The following is an 18,606-nucleotide window of genomic DNA, read 5'->3' as shown; positions in this document are numbered from 1 at the left end:
CATAGCATGAAGCATTTAAAAAGCTTCTTTGAAACTTGACTCCATTCACCTGACATATGCTATCTCAATACTTGACAAAGATTATTTGTTAGGAGCAATTTCCAGTCAAGGAACTGTGTGCCAGAACTTTTGCTTTCCATGTGGAGATATAATTAATAACACCTGCTTCCCACTGGAGCCTGGTCTCAAAGCTACCTGCTTCCCTTCACAGCCCCAGCAGCACAACAGCAGCCTGCCCCTGATCTGCACAGGCCAAAAATTCTGCTTTCAAGTCATTTTTGCTTCCTACAGTGAAACAGAAATTCACTGATGAAGTACCAGCAAGACATGACAAGGCTGCAGGTGTCAAGCTACTTCGATGATTTTATTTTTTTACAGCTTGTTGCAGTGCAGAATCAAGTAGAAGGTGAAGGTGGGCTGTGAAAATTCTGAGGCCTCCCAGCAGCAAAGGAAAGGCTCAGGGGAGCTGGCAAAACTAACTTCTTGCACAAGTTTTCTCCCCTAGCACATAGTACTAAAAATTCTTCATGGTTTGGAGTAGAAGCAAGATGTAAGAGCAGCGAGAAATTCACTCCTCCATGAATGGATCCCACGGAGTTTATCCAGATTTTGCTTCTTCTGTCCCCAGAACAGGGCAGCTGGAAGGAGCTATTTTCAGCTATTTGCTGGTATTTGAGGCAATGCTCCATCTGTGCTGACTGCTCAGCCTCTCACTCTGACATGCACAGACCTGCACACTCAGAACAGCAGCCAGAAATAATTGCAGCTACAGAGCTGGACTTGTGGAACTCAGACCTTTATCAGGTGAAATATGCGAGGGGAAGCAGCTCCAGAAAGGACTTTTCTTCAAGTTTAAAGACAAACAGAACAAGCCTGGCTCTTCTTTGGAGGAAGGCAAGCCACACCTGTGTCAATAATCCCTGGTATTTAGTACTGCAGGGAGTGAAGAGTCTGCTGCAACATGTATGCCTGGCGGGGAGGAAGGAACAAGCATGTCCACGGACATGTCTCATCTTCCAAATGGCTCCAGAGATGGATGGAAGCCAGGAGCTCTCCAGGAGGCATTCCAGCTTCAGAGCCTCACAAGGCTGTGATCTGTCTCCCTCTCAGACAGAGCTGGAGACAGGAGGACGTGTGGCAAGGGGAAAAATAATCCCAGATGCCAAATGTTGCTTCGCTTCCTGCACGCAGAACAGCTTTGACTGCCTGTGATATCCTCTGGCAATAAACAAGGTTCACCCAGATAAAATGGGAACCAGGTATCAGCTGGTTTCATGTCTGGGCACTCACTGCAGCAATGCAGAGAACAGCATTTGCAGCTGAGTTACCTCTACTCCCCTCTAAACTCTCTGCAAAACTCCAGTTCTCACTACAGAGCTCTGAAAAAGCATCTGTCAAACCTAAAACAAGGGAAAAACACACAGAATTGGAAGCTCAGACAGCACTTTACACAATTATATTAAAAGGAAGCTAAAACACAGAAAAAGAATCTGAGACTGCAGTGTTTATCACTGGCACCTTCAGGCTGTGCTTCCAGGCAGAGGAATGAGTGAGGAAACAAACCACTGGAATTCTAACCTTGACCCTGACCCTGGGAAATGCACAGTTCATGCTTTAAAAGTGTTTAGAGAGGTATGCTCACAGCCATGCATAATGCAAGGCCATAATAAGGATAAAACTTTTCCCAAACATACTTTTCCCCCTCTTTGGAGCAAAATAATTACACCTGAGATGAAAGTTAATGAGTAGGTTCAAGCATTTTTTTGAGAACCTGGCTTGATGAATGTATGCTGAATTCAGAAAAATTAATATGCCTTATCAAAGTAAGAGTTAATTTCAGGGATTATGTTACTGCACACACACCCATTTACTGGTTCTCAGCACTTACCACTTTAAATCAAGATAATTTTGGTATTTAAACAAACAGGTTAATGGGTAGGCAAGATAAAAAAACCACTGCAGTCAAAGCCTCCAAGTATTAGCACACACCTACACATCATAACACAGCAGAATTACTTTACAGGTATGCTGGATCAATAAAAGCTAAACATAATAAAGAGCTGATGGTTATCAAGAGGAGGTACTTAGACATGCTTCGAGGCACAGTATTCCTCTAAAAATCTGACACCCTTCTGCCAGATCCCAGTTTGGCTGCCTCTGCATAAAACACCTCGAGGATGCAGAGGGGACCCTTAAAACAAAACCAGGAAAGGAAAACATCAAAGTAGCCACCTGTTCTGAAAAACTGCTACCATGTGTCAGGCATTCACCTGCCAAGGGAGTGGCAAATTTCTTAAGCTTCCCTGCACTGGCTGGTCCTGATACAACAATCAAGGCTCAAGAGTTAATGATTTCCCTCTAGGAAAGCTCCAGGACCCAAGCTGCAGGGCTGGGCTCTGTCCTTGATCAACACTCACAACCTGTTATTCATGCAGCCCTCTAATAAGAAGCACAGAACCCCTCAGGAGAGGCTTGGAGCGCAAGGTCAGTATTTTAAGGTTCATTTTTCATTTTCCAGCAGGGTTGGTCCATTTAGTGAGCTCTGAAAGCTTGTATCTTGTTTCTGCATCAAGGCTGTAACCAGAGCCAGCTGCTGGCCAGAGCCCCAGCAACCTGCACTCCCTGCAGCCCTTAACCCTGTCCTTCCAAACCAGCACAATGCCACATTTCACACCCAACCCCAAACCTCCTTCAGTTTGTACCCAGCTGAGGAAAGGGCACAAAGAACTCATCCAGCCTGTGGATTTCACTGTTTTAACACCACTGTCAAACAATAGATTTTGTTGCCTATTTCTTTTCTCTTTAAAGCAGAAGGTTTTGTTTCTAAAGTGCTTTTAAGGCAGATGCTTGTTTACAACTGGTGACTGCTCAGGTAAAATTGTGGCCATTCACAAACCTATCCTGTTCAAGAGCCTGAGCACATCCATCCAGTTTTGATTTCTGGAAGAGCAGCTAGTTCAACCCAGATTTGAATCTCCAGTTTCCCATGGGCACCTGAAGCACTTCAAAATGCAGTTGCAGGACGCAACTGAATACATCTGAATCTGCTGCTTAAAGAGAAACATTCTGCTTTTTGCTGCAAGCACAGTGTGTTTTTGCATAACTCAGATGCTCAGTAACAAGAATCCCATGGGCCAGAAATCTTTTCTGCAAGAATGCTTCCAGGTGACTGATGAAGCTTAAATACTCTCCTCCTCCTGGCATGCCTTTTCCTCCAAACAGGTGTATAAAAACTTCTCTATCTTGCCAAAAGTAGAGAGAAAACAGCGGTTTGACATCACAATGTTAGAACTTGGAAAGCTTATTGTGACTAGCTCCTTGGCAAAAAAAAAAAAAAACCCAAGGAAAGCTGCAGTCCCAACCAGCTCCTTGTATTGGCTTCTCTTCCAGTGAGGAACTAGAGCTGAAAAGCCAGAGAGGTGTCCCTTCATCACAGCCAACAAGGGCAGATACCCTGGGATCAAGAGAAAAACCCAAGACAAATATAAAATAACTTTCTTCCCAGTGGGGCTATTTGAGGCAGGCACCAAATTCCACTCTCCCCATATCACATTATAAAAGAATTTTCACATCATTCCCCACTTTCTGTCTCCTCTGACTCAGCTCACAGCTGACACCAGCTGACCCTTCTGGAGGTTTTGTGTCTGGCACTATCCAAGTGCACAATGAGGCCAAATCACAGGATGCACCAGCAGCAAGGGAACTGCTCCACACACCCTGGCTCTATTATTCAAGATACAAACTCTAAGTAGTTCATTCATAATATGTACAAAGAGGCAAAACACCATAAAAAGAAAAGAAATCTTCAGGGCTTGAAATTACTATAATTGACTGATGAATTGCATTTTCTTTCCTCATGCATTCATTTTAAATTATTTTCTTTCTGCCTATGGTCAGATTCAGACCTTGAAAAAGCCCTAGCCATATATAAAGAGCGTGGGGAATATATTTAAACATGTTTCCAGGTCTCTGATGTCTCCATGAAACTGAGCAGGCACAACTACAGCACTCTGCAGGTCCAAAACAAAATTAAGTTACCCAAAAGTGTTAGCAATTTGTGATTTAGGGCCTCCCTTTTTGCTGCACTTTGGATTTACAGTACCTGCAACACTTGTTAGCTGTCACAGACATTGCAAGCTCCAAGCAGTGAGGATGGAGAACACTGCCACTTGGTGGTAAAAGGGGAGAGGAAACTTTTGCAACTGCTCCAAGTACAAATAATTCCACAGGGATGTTCCATCTCTCCCCATCTCAAGTGAATTTCTTAACAGCAGCTGCACCAGTGCCCCCAGAGCCACACCCCAGCACGGCACTGGGCTGCCTCCACAGCCCCACCTTGCCCAGGGCCAGCTGGCTCTACAGCTATGACTTAATATTAAAAAAAAACCCCAAAACCCCAAATGAGACAATTCCTTTTTTCACCTGTGTTTGAACACATCTATTAAAGATGACATGGAAGTTTGAAACTGCTGAGTTTCAGACAGCACAGCTTTTCCTCCCTCCTACTCTTTTCAAACCACACCTTTCATGCCACACTGGGATGGCAGGAATTACATTTTACCTTTATTTATTTCCTTTAATTCACATTTTCAGCTCTTGCAGAGTTATTATTGCTCAGTCTACCAAGAGACAAAATGCATTTTATTTTTAATACACTCATTATTTCTTTGCTCCTCACTGAAGCTGAAATGCTGCCCTGTGTGGCTCTTCTTCAGAAGCACAAAATGCACCTGGGACAGCAGCACACAAAACTCACTGGAAGCAAGAGGCTTTTTAAACAAGCCAACATGAAATGTCAGTGACATATTAAAGCAGCAACCACACAATTCTGTGGTGAGATTTCTATCATGTATGATCACTCAGATAAGAACAAGTACAGTCTAATTGTGCTCTTTCTCTCTGCCAGACCTATTCTCCATTGCCCTGAAGTTCTACAGCTCTTTTAGAGAAGACAGAAATGCACACACTTGCAACAGGGCCTTACTACACAACTTCAAAAACTTAATTTACACCAAATTTATCTTCTAAGGAAATCCCGTATTTTTATTTCATAGTACACATTTGAATCCAGCAGTTTTTACAGAAACATCTTGCTAGCATATTTACCAGGGCAAAAATGCAAAAGTAAAAAAAGGATGAAAGTGAGAGATTCCCTTTTCCTTTCTTTCAAAAAAAATTTCTTTCTTGCAACAAGGAAAGGAGACAATACATTCCATTTCCAAGTGCCTGGGAGCCATTTCACACAACTGAGACTTTACCAGTTGCAGTGCAGCTGCCAAGATTTCCAGCTGTGTATCACTGTAAATCTGTAAGAATGTTGTGGGACACGGAAGAAGGTGCTGCTATAAAACTAATTCAAATAGAATATCTAAACACATCCATTTGCCTTCATCTTAGCCTATCAAAACCATGTGGTAAATCAAATTCTCTATGGAATTTTGCTTTGCAGCACAGTCCTCAGGTGTTTGTAGCAGAGTTTAGGGGCTGTCTGCATCCTTGAGGAAGCTGCTGGACAAAATAAATGCCTTTGCAACTGTTCATCACTTGGCATCCCTGACAAACAGAACTGCTTCTACTGAACTAACAAAAAAAATAAACAAAACATGGCTGTCTATACTTTCAAATAGATTTGGTTTTTTGTCCTCCAGCTTTTAGAGTGATCTGTGTCCTGTGTGCTGCTAAACACCTGCTGTGCAGCAGAAACAAGTTGAAATCCCAAGATAAAGATGATTTAAACTATTTATGATAATAGCTATTATCTGGGGATCTTATCTCAATTTTTAAATTTACCTATGACTTTTACAAGACTGCTTCATTCAGAAGGACAGAGCTGGAGAGAACTGAATTGATTTTGGCACCTTCCATGGCCTCTAAGAGCACAGGATCCTTTATTCATTAAGTTGTTTTAAATGAAAAAATTATTCCAGCTAACACTGGTCATGCAGAATTCTGTACTGGATGTTGCACCTCCCACATCACTGCCAAACAGGTGAGATGCTGTCAGCAAACTTCAGATCTAATGCACAACATCACCAAATTCATGAAGGCCGACCTTCACTGTGACTCAGCCTGTGATCTGCTGTTAACTGCCTTTGGCACAAGCCAGAACTAAAGTCAGAAAAACAGGTTAAAGCTACAGAAGGTGTGGAACTAACTACAGATCACAAATGAACACCAAGCCATGCTGTTAAGACTTACTCCTCTTGTACTGAGCTTCCCCACCACCACCAGACCACACTTTCAAATACCTTTAGGTCACCAGCCTCAGGTTTTTCAGTCTCTGAATCGTCATCTTCCTACAAGACAAGAATTTACAGGATTAAGCTTAAAGAGCAGGCCTGGCAAGTAACTGAACTTACAGCAAAGGGAAGTGTAAAGAAAAGGAAAGAATTCAGCAGCCCAGCAGCAGATCAAGACCCTTTCCATGGAGGATAGCTTTGCCCCACCCACTCATAACCAGAAAACAAGTCCTACAGTTAGGGGAAGAAGTATTTGTTTGGTTTGGGGGGTTTTTGTAGGCAAAAACATCACTCAGTACCAGTTGTGCCTACAAAACTCATGCAGCTCTGGAATACTCAGAATCAGACAACAAGAAGCAGCAGAACTGGGGAAAAAAGCATTTGTCCTTTGATAATTCTGTCTCCTCCACTTGGCAGGTGGTGATTGAAGAGCCTCTGTTCAACAGTACCCACAGAAAAAGCAGCATTTACAAGACCTGTGATAGTTCCAAGCATCAGCAACACACACAGGACACACAGCTGGCCTGCCACCAAACCAAACATGCAGGCTTGGAGAGGGTCTGGCCTAGCACCAAGTTCCAGGGATGCAGCAGACACAACTTCCTTGCTGGTGCCAAGCTCTCGTGCCTTGCTTGCAGGTGCTGTCAACCTCCACAGAGGGAACACTGACAAGTTTCAGGTAACAGTCTCCATTTTTTAAAATATTATTTTATTAACTAGAAATAAACCAAAGAACTGGGAGAGCTTCTGCCCTGTGAAAGCCTAAAATACTGAACACGGCATTGTGTGAAAATCCACACCAGGTGAGCAGGAAGTTCCAGTTTGGTCCCCACTGGCAGCAAACCTGCTGTCCCCTCACTGGGCATCCTCCAGGATGCTTGCTCAAAACAACTCATAACCTCCATGAGCTACCACCACAAGCAATGCCAAGGAAGTTTTCAAATCTACTCAGAAAATATTTAATGGAAAAAAAAAGGGAAGTAACTTGTGCAACCTGCAGTGTAACCACAAACCTATGCAAGATGCACTGGCTGACAGCAGAGTGATTGACTGATTGTCATTTCCTGAACAGCAGCTGATGATGGACAACTGCACCCTGCACCAAAAGCTGTGTATGCAATAAAGCCACTCCATTTACACCCCCTTTACAATACTAACTAAACACAGCTGACCATGGCAAGCACCTGGATCACACACAGGGCTTCCTCTGAACTACACACCTCCCTTAAACAGAGTCTAGAAGTGCTGGATATAAAAAGAAGAATCACTGAAGCAGTAAAAAAGCTTCATTGCTTTGCTAAGGGAGACATCAGGGGCAACAGAACAGAACTTAAATCCTGTACAAGAGACTGAAGAATTTCTTGGCTGCTACTTGGGCAAAGAGATGGCAGAAAATCACATTCCTAAGAGACTGATCTAACACACATAAAGCAGATTTCAGTGAGGAAAAGTTATAGGAGTATCCCTGGGTTTTGGCTGTGTGGCAGAAGAACGAACTGGAACAGAGAGAAGATAACACAGTGCTAGGAAAAAGGGTCACCATAAAGAAAGGAGCTTTCCCTCTTCCCCAAAGTTATTCACTCTCCCAGACCCAGGCAGAACTACACATTCTTCTGTGTGATGTAGCTGCACTCACAGCCTGTCCCCCCAGTGTTGTTATCTCAGAGCTGAGGTGATATCAGACACGTGCCATGCACCTGTGACACACAAAAGCCACCCACATGTAGACAGGACACTGTTACATCAAGGTGACCTGATGCAGGGAGTGGACTGAGCTACACACAAAAGTATAATTTAAGACAGCACAGAAGTTATTCTTTTTAATCCACCAGCTGACAGTGTGGTCCTCTTACAAGATTCCTACATGTCAACTATGTTTAAAGAATAGCTTTTATTTGGAGTGGCTGTGACAGCCTTTTTCCCATAAAAGAGTCCAACAACACCAACACAGAAACGAACAACATGAGCTGTGCCAAGCTGCTTATGGGTTTCAGGGAAAATGCTTTCTACTTAAGAACAAAGTGGAAAGGAGTGGATGGAGCGTGCTGAAACCCACACCATGAGTCAGATATTCCGGGTTCCATCACGGGTCGCTATTCGGGGTTTTTATTTGGAAGAGAAAAGCCTCTACAACCTGTGTAAGGGGTCAGGACAAGCTGCCGGAGCAGGGAGGTACTTACTGACTGCCTGCTGTTCTCATCATCCTCCTCTTCATACCCTTCCTCATCCCCATCCAGGCGGGTAAAGTCATCTTCTCCGTACCCAACTGAGACCAGGCCGCCTTTCTCTCCTAAGGACAAAAATGAAAACTGTGAGGAAAGGGGTGGTGGCAGCGTGCGGGGCCTCCCCCTCACACAGGGGAAAACGCCAGGCCGGCGCGGGCCGCGCGGGGGAGCCCTGGCGCCTCAGGCGCTGCCTGTCCTGACCCCCTGCCCGTCCTCACCCATGGGCGCTCCCCCATCGCTCCCCGCCGTGCCGGCCTCGCTGTCCGACTCCGGGTCCGAGTCCTCGGCATAAACCGCCAGGGAGGAGAGAACGCTGCGCTTCGCCGCCGCCATTTTCCGCCCCGGCCGCGGCGCACTTCCGGCGCTCGGGGATGACGCACGCGGCGCTGTCGCCGTGGCAACGCTGCCATTCCTCCGCTCTCTGAGGCTCACGGAGCAGCGGGGGAATCCCGCCCTCACACGGGAGAAACTGTTCGGGGAGCTCACGGCCGGAGGGGAGAGCCCTCAGCGAGGAGGAGTGGAGCGTCTCTGGGGAGGAGAGGGGATGAAAGGTGCGCGGGCTGCCCCTTTAACTGAAGGTTTTCACGTCATTTTGTGGCGCCGCGACAGCACCTGCCGGGTCTGGAGCGAGCGCGGAGGGTGGGGGCCGGGACAGGGCGGAGGTGGGACGGGAACGCGGGGGTTGCAAGGACACAGACCCCTGGGAAGGAAGGAGGGAAGGAAGGAGGGTGGGTGAGAAGGAGCCGCCTGCCCCCACACGCCCGTGCACGTCGGGTGCGGGCGGGTTTGGAGAGCACTGAGCCCCCCGCCCCGCTCTGAGCCCCCTCTGCTGTGCCCCGTGGAGAGGGGGCTGACCCACAGTAAACACACTGTGGCCCTCTCCGGTGAGGGGGTCTGGATAAACATCCCTGAGAGACCCGAGAAAAGAAGGAGTGTGGCAGGGAAGCTGTGGGGGAGGTCGTGCGGGTCGCAGGGGGTCGGGGCAGGTCTTGGGCTGAGGAGGGTGGCAGTGTCCGGGTCCAGCTCAGGTTCCTGTCGCCGTTCGCAGCGTCCTTAGGATGAGCGGGAAGGCTCCCCCGGGCCTGGAGGGCAGGGTCCGGAAAACGCTGCAGAAGGTCTTCGGGTTCGAGTCCTTCAAGACTTCCCTGCAGGAAAGTGCGACCATGGCTGTGGCCAGAGGTGAGGCTCGGCATGGGAGACGTGTGGAACACGGCTGGGTGTCCATCCCCGTGTGGGGGTGACCCTGCAGGAGTTGCTGTTGTGCCTGCCGTGAGCAGATTTCGCCTGGACTAAGCAGGAGCGCCAAGCCCTCCACACCCTCTTCTGCTCTGAGGTGGTTTTGGTGGCCCAGGAGCACGTGCTGCACACGAGCTCTGCATCTTCTCCTTTCATTAGTTTTGTAACACCTTCATTGCATCAGCCATGGAAATGGGAAAGTGCAGCATTGCTGGTGTCTTTTCTAATTGTTTCCTCACACCTGCCAGTGCTTTTGTGGTCAGATGACATCAAACCTGTTAACATTCAGGCATTTTCAGAGTAAAACTGTCACTGTGTTAAAGACAATACCAGCAGAGGACTTGATTTCTTAGCATAGCTGAGATCCTCAGAATCATGGGGCCATTATCAGAAATATTTTTGTGCTGATGTTGACACACACCCGGACAGGCAGCTGGGGGTGGACAGGCAGCTCACCCAAACAAGCTGCCAACTCCCCCAGGAGCTCTCTCAGTGTGAATCAGAACAATGCCCAGTTCAGTTTCCATCCAGCACCACTCACAGTTGACAACAGACCTGTCAGAAGTGGGATTCTGTGTGCAAGGTCTCTCCCTGGTGTCACTAGCACCTTCCTGGCTTGAACTGGATCCTGGTTAGTGCAGGAACAGTCACTTCAGGATAGTATCAATGTGGTTGAGATTTCCAACTCCTGTTTCATGTGAGGGATAAGCTTTAAGAGGATGTGGTGAAGTTCTGTCATGGGGCTGGTAATGTAGTAAGTGGAAGTCTGTAAAATGAGTGAAAGCAGCTTTTTTGGAGGAGATTCAACATTAATAACTTCTGTTTATTTTGGTTTCTGTGTAGCTTCTGGTACTTTTATTCAGCTGCCTCTAAAAGTTCACAAAGCAATCTGAGGTACTTTGAAGGAAACCACTGCTGGCATGCAAAGCATTGCTGTGCTTTTAGAACCTAAACTGAAGTCTTTCGTTGCTGTGCCACCTGGTACATGCACACATGTGTTGTTTCTGTCCACCCCTCCAGCCCAAGCCCCAGGAACTCAACACCACTCAGAGGCCTTGAGCTTTCTTCTGTTGTTTTTGCAGGAGAGAAGGATGTCTTTGTGTGCATGCCCACAGGGGCAGGGAAATCCTTGTGCTACCAGCTTCCTGCAGTTCTGGCAGTGGGAATCACCATTGTCATTTCACCTCTGATTGCATTGATTCAGGTAACTGTCTCCTGTTAGCTGGGGAATAGCAGTCAGGGAAGGGGTTGGGAGACTCTGGAGACACAGCAGGTGCTCTCTTGTCTTTCTGCCCACGAGTCTCTGCTGCTGACCTGCCTCTAGATTCTCTTGATGTCTTGTGCTTTCCTTACCCTAGGATAGCTGAGGACAGCAGAGTATCTCTGGTATGATACTTTGCTTTTCTCTAAAAGGATGGTTTTGCCTTTAATAGTAGCCTGGTGGTTTTTGTAACTGGGCCTTTCTCCATTTTCTTCAGACAAAAGCAGCAAAGCAGAGTAACTCAAATGCACCAAAAGATGGATCTTTCCCCAGAAAAAAAACCTGCCACTTTACCTATAAACTAATAACTCCAGGAGTGATGAAGTTGCCTTTAAAGACACAATTCATTCTGCATAAAAATGTCTTTTTGTTGCAGTCAATCTGATGGGAAGAAGCCCATGAGCACTTTCACCTGTGACATGTTTTTTCCTCTATTTTACCTTTTCTTCTGTTTCACCATCTGTTGGTGAAACAACTCCCTGTAAGAGCAGCTGTAGCATTGCTTAGACTTGTGTAGACCATTAGCACTGCATGACATCTGGTGCTGCAGGCTGCTGGTTTGGGATTTGTTGTTTGTGGAATTATTTAACTCCTTTGCAGTCTCACTGTAATACACATTAAGAACTATAGCAGTCTTTCCTATACTATAAGGAGTGAATTTGTTCCAAGTGTGAGGATTAAACTCTGGTATGGCAAATATTGGTGAAATAGAGGTTAAGATACACCATTGATAAGGGAGTTACAAATAGTTTGAGATGGGCTCAATGAGTCTTAGGGGAAAGAGCTGGAGTAAACCCCCAGAGTCTTCTCATTAAGTCCTGAGAAGGGGTTGCTGTGCCTGAAATGATCATGATGTATTTCAGTGTAGCCAAACTTAAAAGACTTCGGCCTGTGCAATTCATTATAGGGAAGGCTAAGGGGTGGCTGTGAACAGAAAACAGAAACAAACATTAAATCAATGACTGAAACCAGATATTGAGTAAAATAATTAGATACCTATTTTTTTCAGGACTCCTCATATCCTGAAACATCAAGTGCAAGTGAGCAGGGGATAGGGAAGTTAATTTGTATGGACTGTGTTCATCTGGATGTGATGCCATGTTTTCTTCTTGATTTTCATGACACACTGGATTCTCATCCAGGCTATTGGTTCTGCTGCAGTGGTGATTTCCATGATCCTTGCCCTGTCTCAGCTGTATTAGGACATCCTTCAGTTATTTTGGAGTGAATTGCTCCCTGTTCTTGCAGGGTGGGAGTGTTCATTTTCCATCTGTGATAACTCCATAGTGTAAATACTGAGATGTGTTCAAATCACAGTGCCTGTGATGAGTTGTTTTGCACAGATTCCTGCTGGTGCTCCCTAGCAGCAAAAACACTATCTTAAAGTGAATGGATTCACAAAAATGCAGTTGAATGTAAGAGCTGGATGGAGCTCACAGGTGAAGAAAAAGGCATCTAGAATTGAAATTGTAAATAACAGGACTATAGGTGTGTGTTGTCCTGGGATTTGATCCTGGAGGTGGAAGCTGAGGTCTCACTTGGGTATCCCAACTAATCATTTTAGTTGCTGGTGACTTTCTTCATTCCCATTTGATTTTCATGTCTATTTTGTATTTACTTTAGGATCAAGTGGATCACCTGCTGGCTCTGAAGATCAAAGCCTGCTCTCTGAACTCCAAGCTGTCTGCCCAGGAGAAGAAAACCATCCTGGCTGACTTGGCAAGTGAGAAGCCTCAAGTAAAGCTCCTGTACATCACCCCAGAGATGGCAGCTGCCTCTTCCTTCCAGCCAACACTGAACTCCCTGGTGTCCAGAAACCTCCTGTCCTACCTGGTCATTGATGAAGCTCACTGTGTGTCCCAGTGGGGACACGACTTCCGCCCCGACTACCTGCGCCTGGGCTCCCTGCGCAGCCGCATCCCCCAGACCCCCTGCGTTGCCCTGACTGCCACTGCCACCAAGGAGGTCCAGGAGGACGTGGTGGCAGCACTCAAGCTCAAGCAGCCACTTTCCACCTTTAAGACTCCTTGTTTCAGATCTAATTTGTTCTATGATGTGCAGTTCAAAGAGCTCCTGACTGATCCGTATGCTGACTTGAAGGATTTCTGTCTGAAGGCGCTTGAAGTGAAGGGCACCACTGGGGTAAGTTTTACCTTTAGGGAAGAAAACTAAACTGGACAAAATGTTAATGGTCCCTGACCTTCTAGGGCTTGGTGGGGCCCTGACAGAGCTGTGGCAGAAAACAAGGAGGTCCCAGAAAGGAAAGTGCTTGTGTGTATTTTCTAAGTCCTCTAGAAGTGCACACATATTTTTTTTAGGTCCTCTAAAACAGGTAGAATGTGAAGGCTGTATTCCTGTTAGAGGTGTCCTCAGAAGGGGGTTAGTCTAAAAGGAAATTTATTAGGAATACTGAACAAGCATTTCCAATTGATTTGTCACATCCTCTGTGACCATTGTGTGTTTGTTTGTTTGTTTTCTGCTGCATTAGTGTGGTAAGGGTGAGCAGAAGCATTTGAAGTGCTGAATTTCCTGCTCTAACACTAATTCTCAAAACAACTCTAAGCAGCTCAGCTATAACCTCTGCACCTGGGTGTGTCTGTGAGATGGTTCTTGCCTTGTGTCTACTAGGAGGATGAGGGGCTGTATTTGTTGTTTGACTTCAGGCCGTGTCCTGGCCTTTGTCTCCTGGCTCTCAGGTGTACGCCGGCTGTGGCATCGTGTACTGCAGGATGAGGGATGTGTGTGACCAGCTGGCCATTGAGCTGAGCTACCGAGGGCTGAAAGCCAAGGCCTACCATGCAGGTACTGGAGTCTGCATCTCTCACCACTACCTGGGAGAACTGAACTCTGCCACTTGGGCTGGGGCTACCTAGAAAAGAGCTTTCTAGGCATGCTCTGCAATCTGTGATGCTCACACATCAGGTCTGTGAGATAAGTGCAGGCCCTTCACCACAATGACATTCCCTTGTCTCCAGAGCTGTTGGATCTTTCATGGCCTGGGTATAACAACTGCTTTTATCCCAGGTAGGGAGCTAGATTTTTTTTCCTTTGGAATAAAAGCATCTGCTGCTGACTTCTGCTTGGTCCCAGGCCAAGCACTGAGAAGAGAGGAGTACGTACATCAGTCAGTTTTAGTGAGGGAGTTGGCCTACAATGGGGAAATGAATGAGAAAGAAACAAGAGGATTTTCTTTCCTTCTTGCTTTTTTTGGGGTTTTGTTTTGTCTGTGGTTTTTAGTGGTGTTGTTGGTTTGTTTGGTTTGGTTTTTTTATTGTTTTGTTTTGTGTTTTTTTGTTTGTTTTTTTCATTTGTTTGGGTTGGTTGGTTGGGGTTTTTTTCGTTCGTTTATGGAGTGGTTTTGGTTGGTTTTGGTTTTTTTTTTAGGGGAGTAGGGCTTGTTTATTTCTTTGGTTTTGTTTTTTTTTGTGGTGTTGTTTACTTTCTTCTCTTTTTCTTCCCAGGCCTGAAGGCAGCTGACAGGACTTCTGTCCAGAATGAATGGATGGAGGAGAAGATCCCTGTCATTGTTGCAACCATCAGTTTTGGAATGGGAGTAGACAAAGCAAACGTCAGGTGTGTGAGGCTGAGTGTTGTGCACCACCAGAGACTGAGACCTGAGCAGGGGGAAGGAAAAGTCTCAGGCTCTGTTACCTAATACACCCGACTCAACTGCCTGATGAACACTTGCTTAAACCAACCAAACCACTGCTGGAAGATTTTTATCTTAGAAGCAGCAAAACCAAACCTGGGAGGGCTTTGTAAAAACTTTAAACACAAGGCAGCAGAGCTCTTCTTTGCCAGTCATCCTTAAAATCAAGAAAATTGGAGGAAAGCTTTTCTGCCACACCCTCCAGGGTTTCAGAAAGAGCCATCTCAGTGCAATCACAGCTGTCTCTTTCACTTCTCTTAATGCAATAGCTGCTGTTAAAAAGCAGTGGAAAGAAAATCTGCACCTAAAATAATTCATCCACCCTCTATTAAAATAGTCAGAGCCAGCTTTTTTTGGAGATCTCTTGCAATGCAATGGGGAAAAAATAGCCCTTCACAAAGGGCAATAACCATATAAAAATAAAGCTCTGGTCCAAGGACAGAAACTTTGCACATGCTTTCCACTGCTGTTCCTCTGAGACTGCTGTCCCCATAAGGGCTCTGTGTTAGAACTCCTGCCCTGCAATATGGCTGTGCTGAGTTATTATTATGATCACTTACTAGAGGGATCATTCAGGTGCAGCTCAGACAACAACAGACCTGATCTTTAAAATCCATGTACAGAACTTGCTCTGAATCCTGTGAAAGGAGGGCAGGATATCACTGAGCCAATCCCATCAGTTCACAACTGTGGTGCCAGGAAACAGGATCCTATAGCAGTGACAATTTTACTCCTTGATGCACCTTTCTAAACAGAGAAGTGAGGAGTCCCCTAGGACATGAATTAATGACTGCTGAAGCCACTCTGCCCTGTCCAGTGGTCATTAAAAAGGGCAAAGAGTAACTGAAATGCATAGTAGTGACTGAAAATGAAATATGGCTGAAATGTGCTTGTAATCTGGTTAATTTTCAAGGAATGGAGTTAAAATGTCTCTTTACAGGATTTTTTAAGAATAACATTATACTTAAGCCTAGTTCAGAAGACACTGCTGCTTAGCCTTTGTTGTGTGTTGGAAAATTTCTGAGTATTCATGCATATGTTATCAAATAAGATCAGGTCTGACAACTTCTGGAGGTGACTCATCTGGACAAAAGGGAAAACAGAGGTGGTGTCCCTTTTTTTCTGATGGAATCTGCTCCTCTGTCTTCACTGTTAATTCAGTCCTGCTTAAAATTATTTATCAATTTCTTCAGCAAACTTCCTGATGGGACTTAAATGTACAAGGCTCTGATGCTTCCTGCTTGGCCTGTTCCTGGGCTGTTTGTGTTTGAAGAAATATGTTTGCTTGTTTTTGTCATTTAATCTTTAGCTACACCCATATGCATCATACCTGCCCTTGGGTCATGCTGGCTTTAAGGAAGACTTGAAAACATTGGCAGCATTACTGTGCTGCCCAATCCTCTCAAAACAGGTATAAGCAGAATTGCTGAATAGTCAGGTACAAGCAGGATTAAAGCAGTCTTGCAGTGCTGTTGAAAAACCTTCCTGCAGAGATTACATAAAATTTAGTAATGATTCTATAGCATTATTAGCTGGTTAGGAGGGTTGCCTTCATCTGAAAGGAACAGTGAGGTGAAATTTCCCATCCACCTAATGGATTTTGGTTAAGTATCTTTTAAAAAAGTAAAATATTTAAAAATGTGTTTTGTAATGGTGTGTTTGCATCCTACAAAATAAATACAACTTTTTTATTGATGCTGTATTTTATGGTAAAATTTCCCAAACTCCTTATTTCAGTGTCCTTATTCTCAGTCTTCATAGCTGCACAGTTGTATGCATGTTTGGGATACTCATGTGCTCATTCTTTTCCATCCATTTGGAGTGGCATCCTGCTCACATGCTGTCCAGGTTTGTTTTCTTACAGCTGTGCTGCTTTCCATGTCTTGTGTGTTAAGAGGACTAAAACTTCAGTATGCAAATTCTCTTGCTGTGCTCCATCCTCTTTTTTGTTTTGCTGCCCTGTTTTTTGCTGTTGTTGATGCCCACAGACACCACACTGGTGTGTGTGCAGTGCTCTGACAAACCTGCAGCCTCATGTTCCCTGTTTTACCACATGCAGGTTTGTTGCCCACTGGAATATTGCCAAGTCAATGGCTGGATATTACCAGGAGTCTGGCAGAGCTGGGAGAGATGGAAAACCATCCTGCTGCCGCCTCTATTACTCCAGGAATGACCGGGATCAAGTCAGCTTCCTGATCAAGAAGGAGCTCTCTAACATCCAGGTGAGAGCTGCAGAACTCTATCCACCTGCCTGGACACACTGCCTTGGCTCTGGTCTGGTTTGCCTGCAATACCCTCTGAATATGAAAAGATGAAATGAAATTTTCTGAGCTGTGTGGAGCCCCGTTTCAAGGGATAGCAGAAGGAAGGGAAGCAGGGAAGGAAAAGGCTGCCAGAGCCAGCTCTATTAGAGAGGAATGGGTGAGCAGAAGTTGGAGTAGAGACAGGGCTGTAGCTGTTTGCCATGCAGCTCAGAAGGGTTGGATTTGATCATGCCAGAGTTACTCTATCTATGTATATTTAAACTGAAGACTACAGTTCCTTGTCCCATCTACTTTCAGGAAAAAAAAGGCACCTTAAAAGAGTCTGACAAAGCTGTGATGACAGCTTTTGATGCCATTGTGAACTTCTGCGAGGAGCTGGGGTGAGTGCATTTCTCTCAAACACCACTGTTAGTGCTGGGGAAAACATTCCCTGTTCTTCCAAGGAACTCTTCTGGCCGAGATCCTGCATGTGTCCCTAAGAAATCTCTCATCACTCCCTCCTCTGAGTTAACTGCCAAGTCTTGGAGTCTGACCAAGTCAGGGGAATGTTTAACTTCTGTCTTTGATGATGGGTTGACTTAGCATTTGCTTTTGTTTTGACTCTCCTCCTTAAGTACATCACCCCTCTCCTAAGGGGGCAAACAGAACCATGGGATGGAAACATTTAGATTTAATGTTTCTGTAAATCTCTGTGTCTCCACTCTGCAAAGTATCTGTGATTCTCAGTGATCTTAAAAGGACGTGATGGTGCTTAGAATGATTCAGAAACAGGTTCAAATTATGGATGTGCCCAATCTAAATGCAGACTAGCAACCACAATATGCCTTGTTCAGGTTTAGTTCATGCCTTGTATGCTGTAATTGTACTAATTGCTGTTCTATGCTGGATAAGACATCAAAGCTATATTTTTTTCCAGGAAGAGAGCAGTATATGTTCACTAACTGAAAATGGTCTTTGTGTTTCATGCTTACAAGCTTTTCATTTTGTTTCATTTTTCACATGTGGGTCTAGGACAGCTTTTTCAGCATGAATGTAACATGTGCTGTTTTTCTAGTGCCTTCTCTCCTTGTCATGTTTGGCAAACAAATCCTGGGTTTATGGGATAGCCTTGCTCGTACTGAAGTGTGGCACAACACTGAGCCCTGGGGCACTTGAAGGGGCATTTCTTTGCCCAAAGTCAAGGTGATGCTGTGAAGCAGCTGCTGGGAGGCTTCTTGTTCTAAGAATTTCATCCACTTGTCTGAGGAGCTCTGCTCCTTCTGGGGTGTGTTCCCAGCTCACAGATGGCTGTTGTGGCTGGGTTTTGTAGAATCATAGAATGGTTTAGGTTGGAAAAGACCTTAAAGATAACCTAGTTCAACCTCCTACCATGGACAGGGACACTTTCCCCTAGACCAGGTGGCTCCAAGCCCCATCCAGTCTGGCCTTCCAAGGGATGGGGCATCCATAACTTATCTAGGCAACCTGTGCCAGTATCTCAACACCCTCTAAGTAATAATCTGAGTAAGGGAATATCACTGACCTAATTAAAAGTCACTTCTCCCAGACTTTTTCTTCCTTGACTCAACTTGATCCATTCTTCCAACTGTATATCATGGGATATGATCCCATGATCATGAATCCATGATCCCATGATATGAACCCATCCCATATTGCAGCACCCCTGCCTGGCTTCCCTGCTCATAACTCTACAGGAAACTGAGGTTCTGTGGAAAGCAAAGCCACGTTGCAT

General features: G+C 45.4%; 2 protein-coding genes across 13 annotated transcripts in view; one reads left to right on the top strand and one right to left on the bottom strand.

Moving 5' to 3' along the window:
* SAP30BP (SAP30 binding protein) overlaps window positions 1-8,830 on the bottom strand; it is a 28,453-nt gene extending 19,623 nt beyond the window's left edge. Inside the window, exons 1-3 of one of the 2 annotated variants that reach the window (XM_015645597.3) lie at window positions 8,683-8,830; window positions 8,420-8,529; window positions 6,249-6,296 (exon numbers count right to left, since the gene is read on the bottom strand). In XM_015645597.3, coding sequence (XP_015501083.1) covers window positions 6,249-6,296; window positions 8,420-8,529; window positions 8,683-8,797 — 273 coding nt within the window. In that variant the 5' untranslated portion in view covers window positions 8,798-8,830. The remainder of the gene's footprint in view (window positions 1-6,248; window positions 6,297-8,419; window positions 8,530-8,682) is intronic. The other variant, XM_015645598.3, reaches the window with a different exon arrangement.
* A 42-nt stretch (window positions 8,831-8,872) lies between these two features.
* RECQL5 (RecQ like helicase 5) overlaps window positions 8,873-18,606 on the top strand; it is a 39,420-nt gene continuing 29,686 nt past the window's right edge. For 4 of the 11 annotated variants that reach the window (XM_033518609.1, XM_033518608.1, XM_015645593.3 and 1 more), the window contains exons 1-8: window positions 8,874-9,015; window positions 9,513-9,643; window positions 10,783-10,904; window positions 12,585-13,103; window positions 13,658-13,763; window positions 14,423-14,534; window positions 16,670-16,832; window positions 17,172-17,254. In XM_033518609.1, coding sequence (XP_033374500.1) covers window positions 9,523-9,643; window positions 10,783-10,904; window positions 12,585-13,103; window positions 13,658-13,763; window positions 14,423-14,534; window positions 16,670-16,832; window positions 17,172-17,254 — 1,226 coding nt within the window. In that variant the 5' untranslated portion in view covers window positions 8,874-9,015; window positions 9,513-9,522. The other 7 variants (XR_001524453.3, XM_015645589.3, XM_015645594.3 and 4 more) reach the window with 6 other exon arrangements.

The sequence above is a fragment of the Parus major genome, chromosome 18 (assembly GCF_001522545.3).
Source record: "Parus major isolate Abel chromosome 18, Parus_major1.1, whole genome shotgun sequence".
Lineage (NCBI taxonomy): Eukaryota > Metazoa > Chordata > Aves > Passeriformes > Paridae > Parus > Parus major.
The sequence above is the reverse complement of the archived record's forward strand: the minus strand, read 5'-3'. Positions and strand labels throughout refer to the sequence as shown.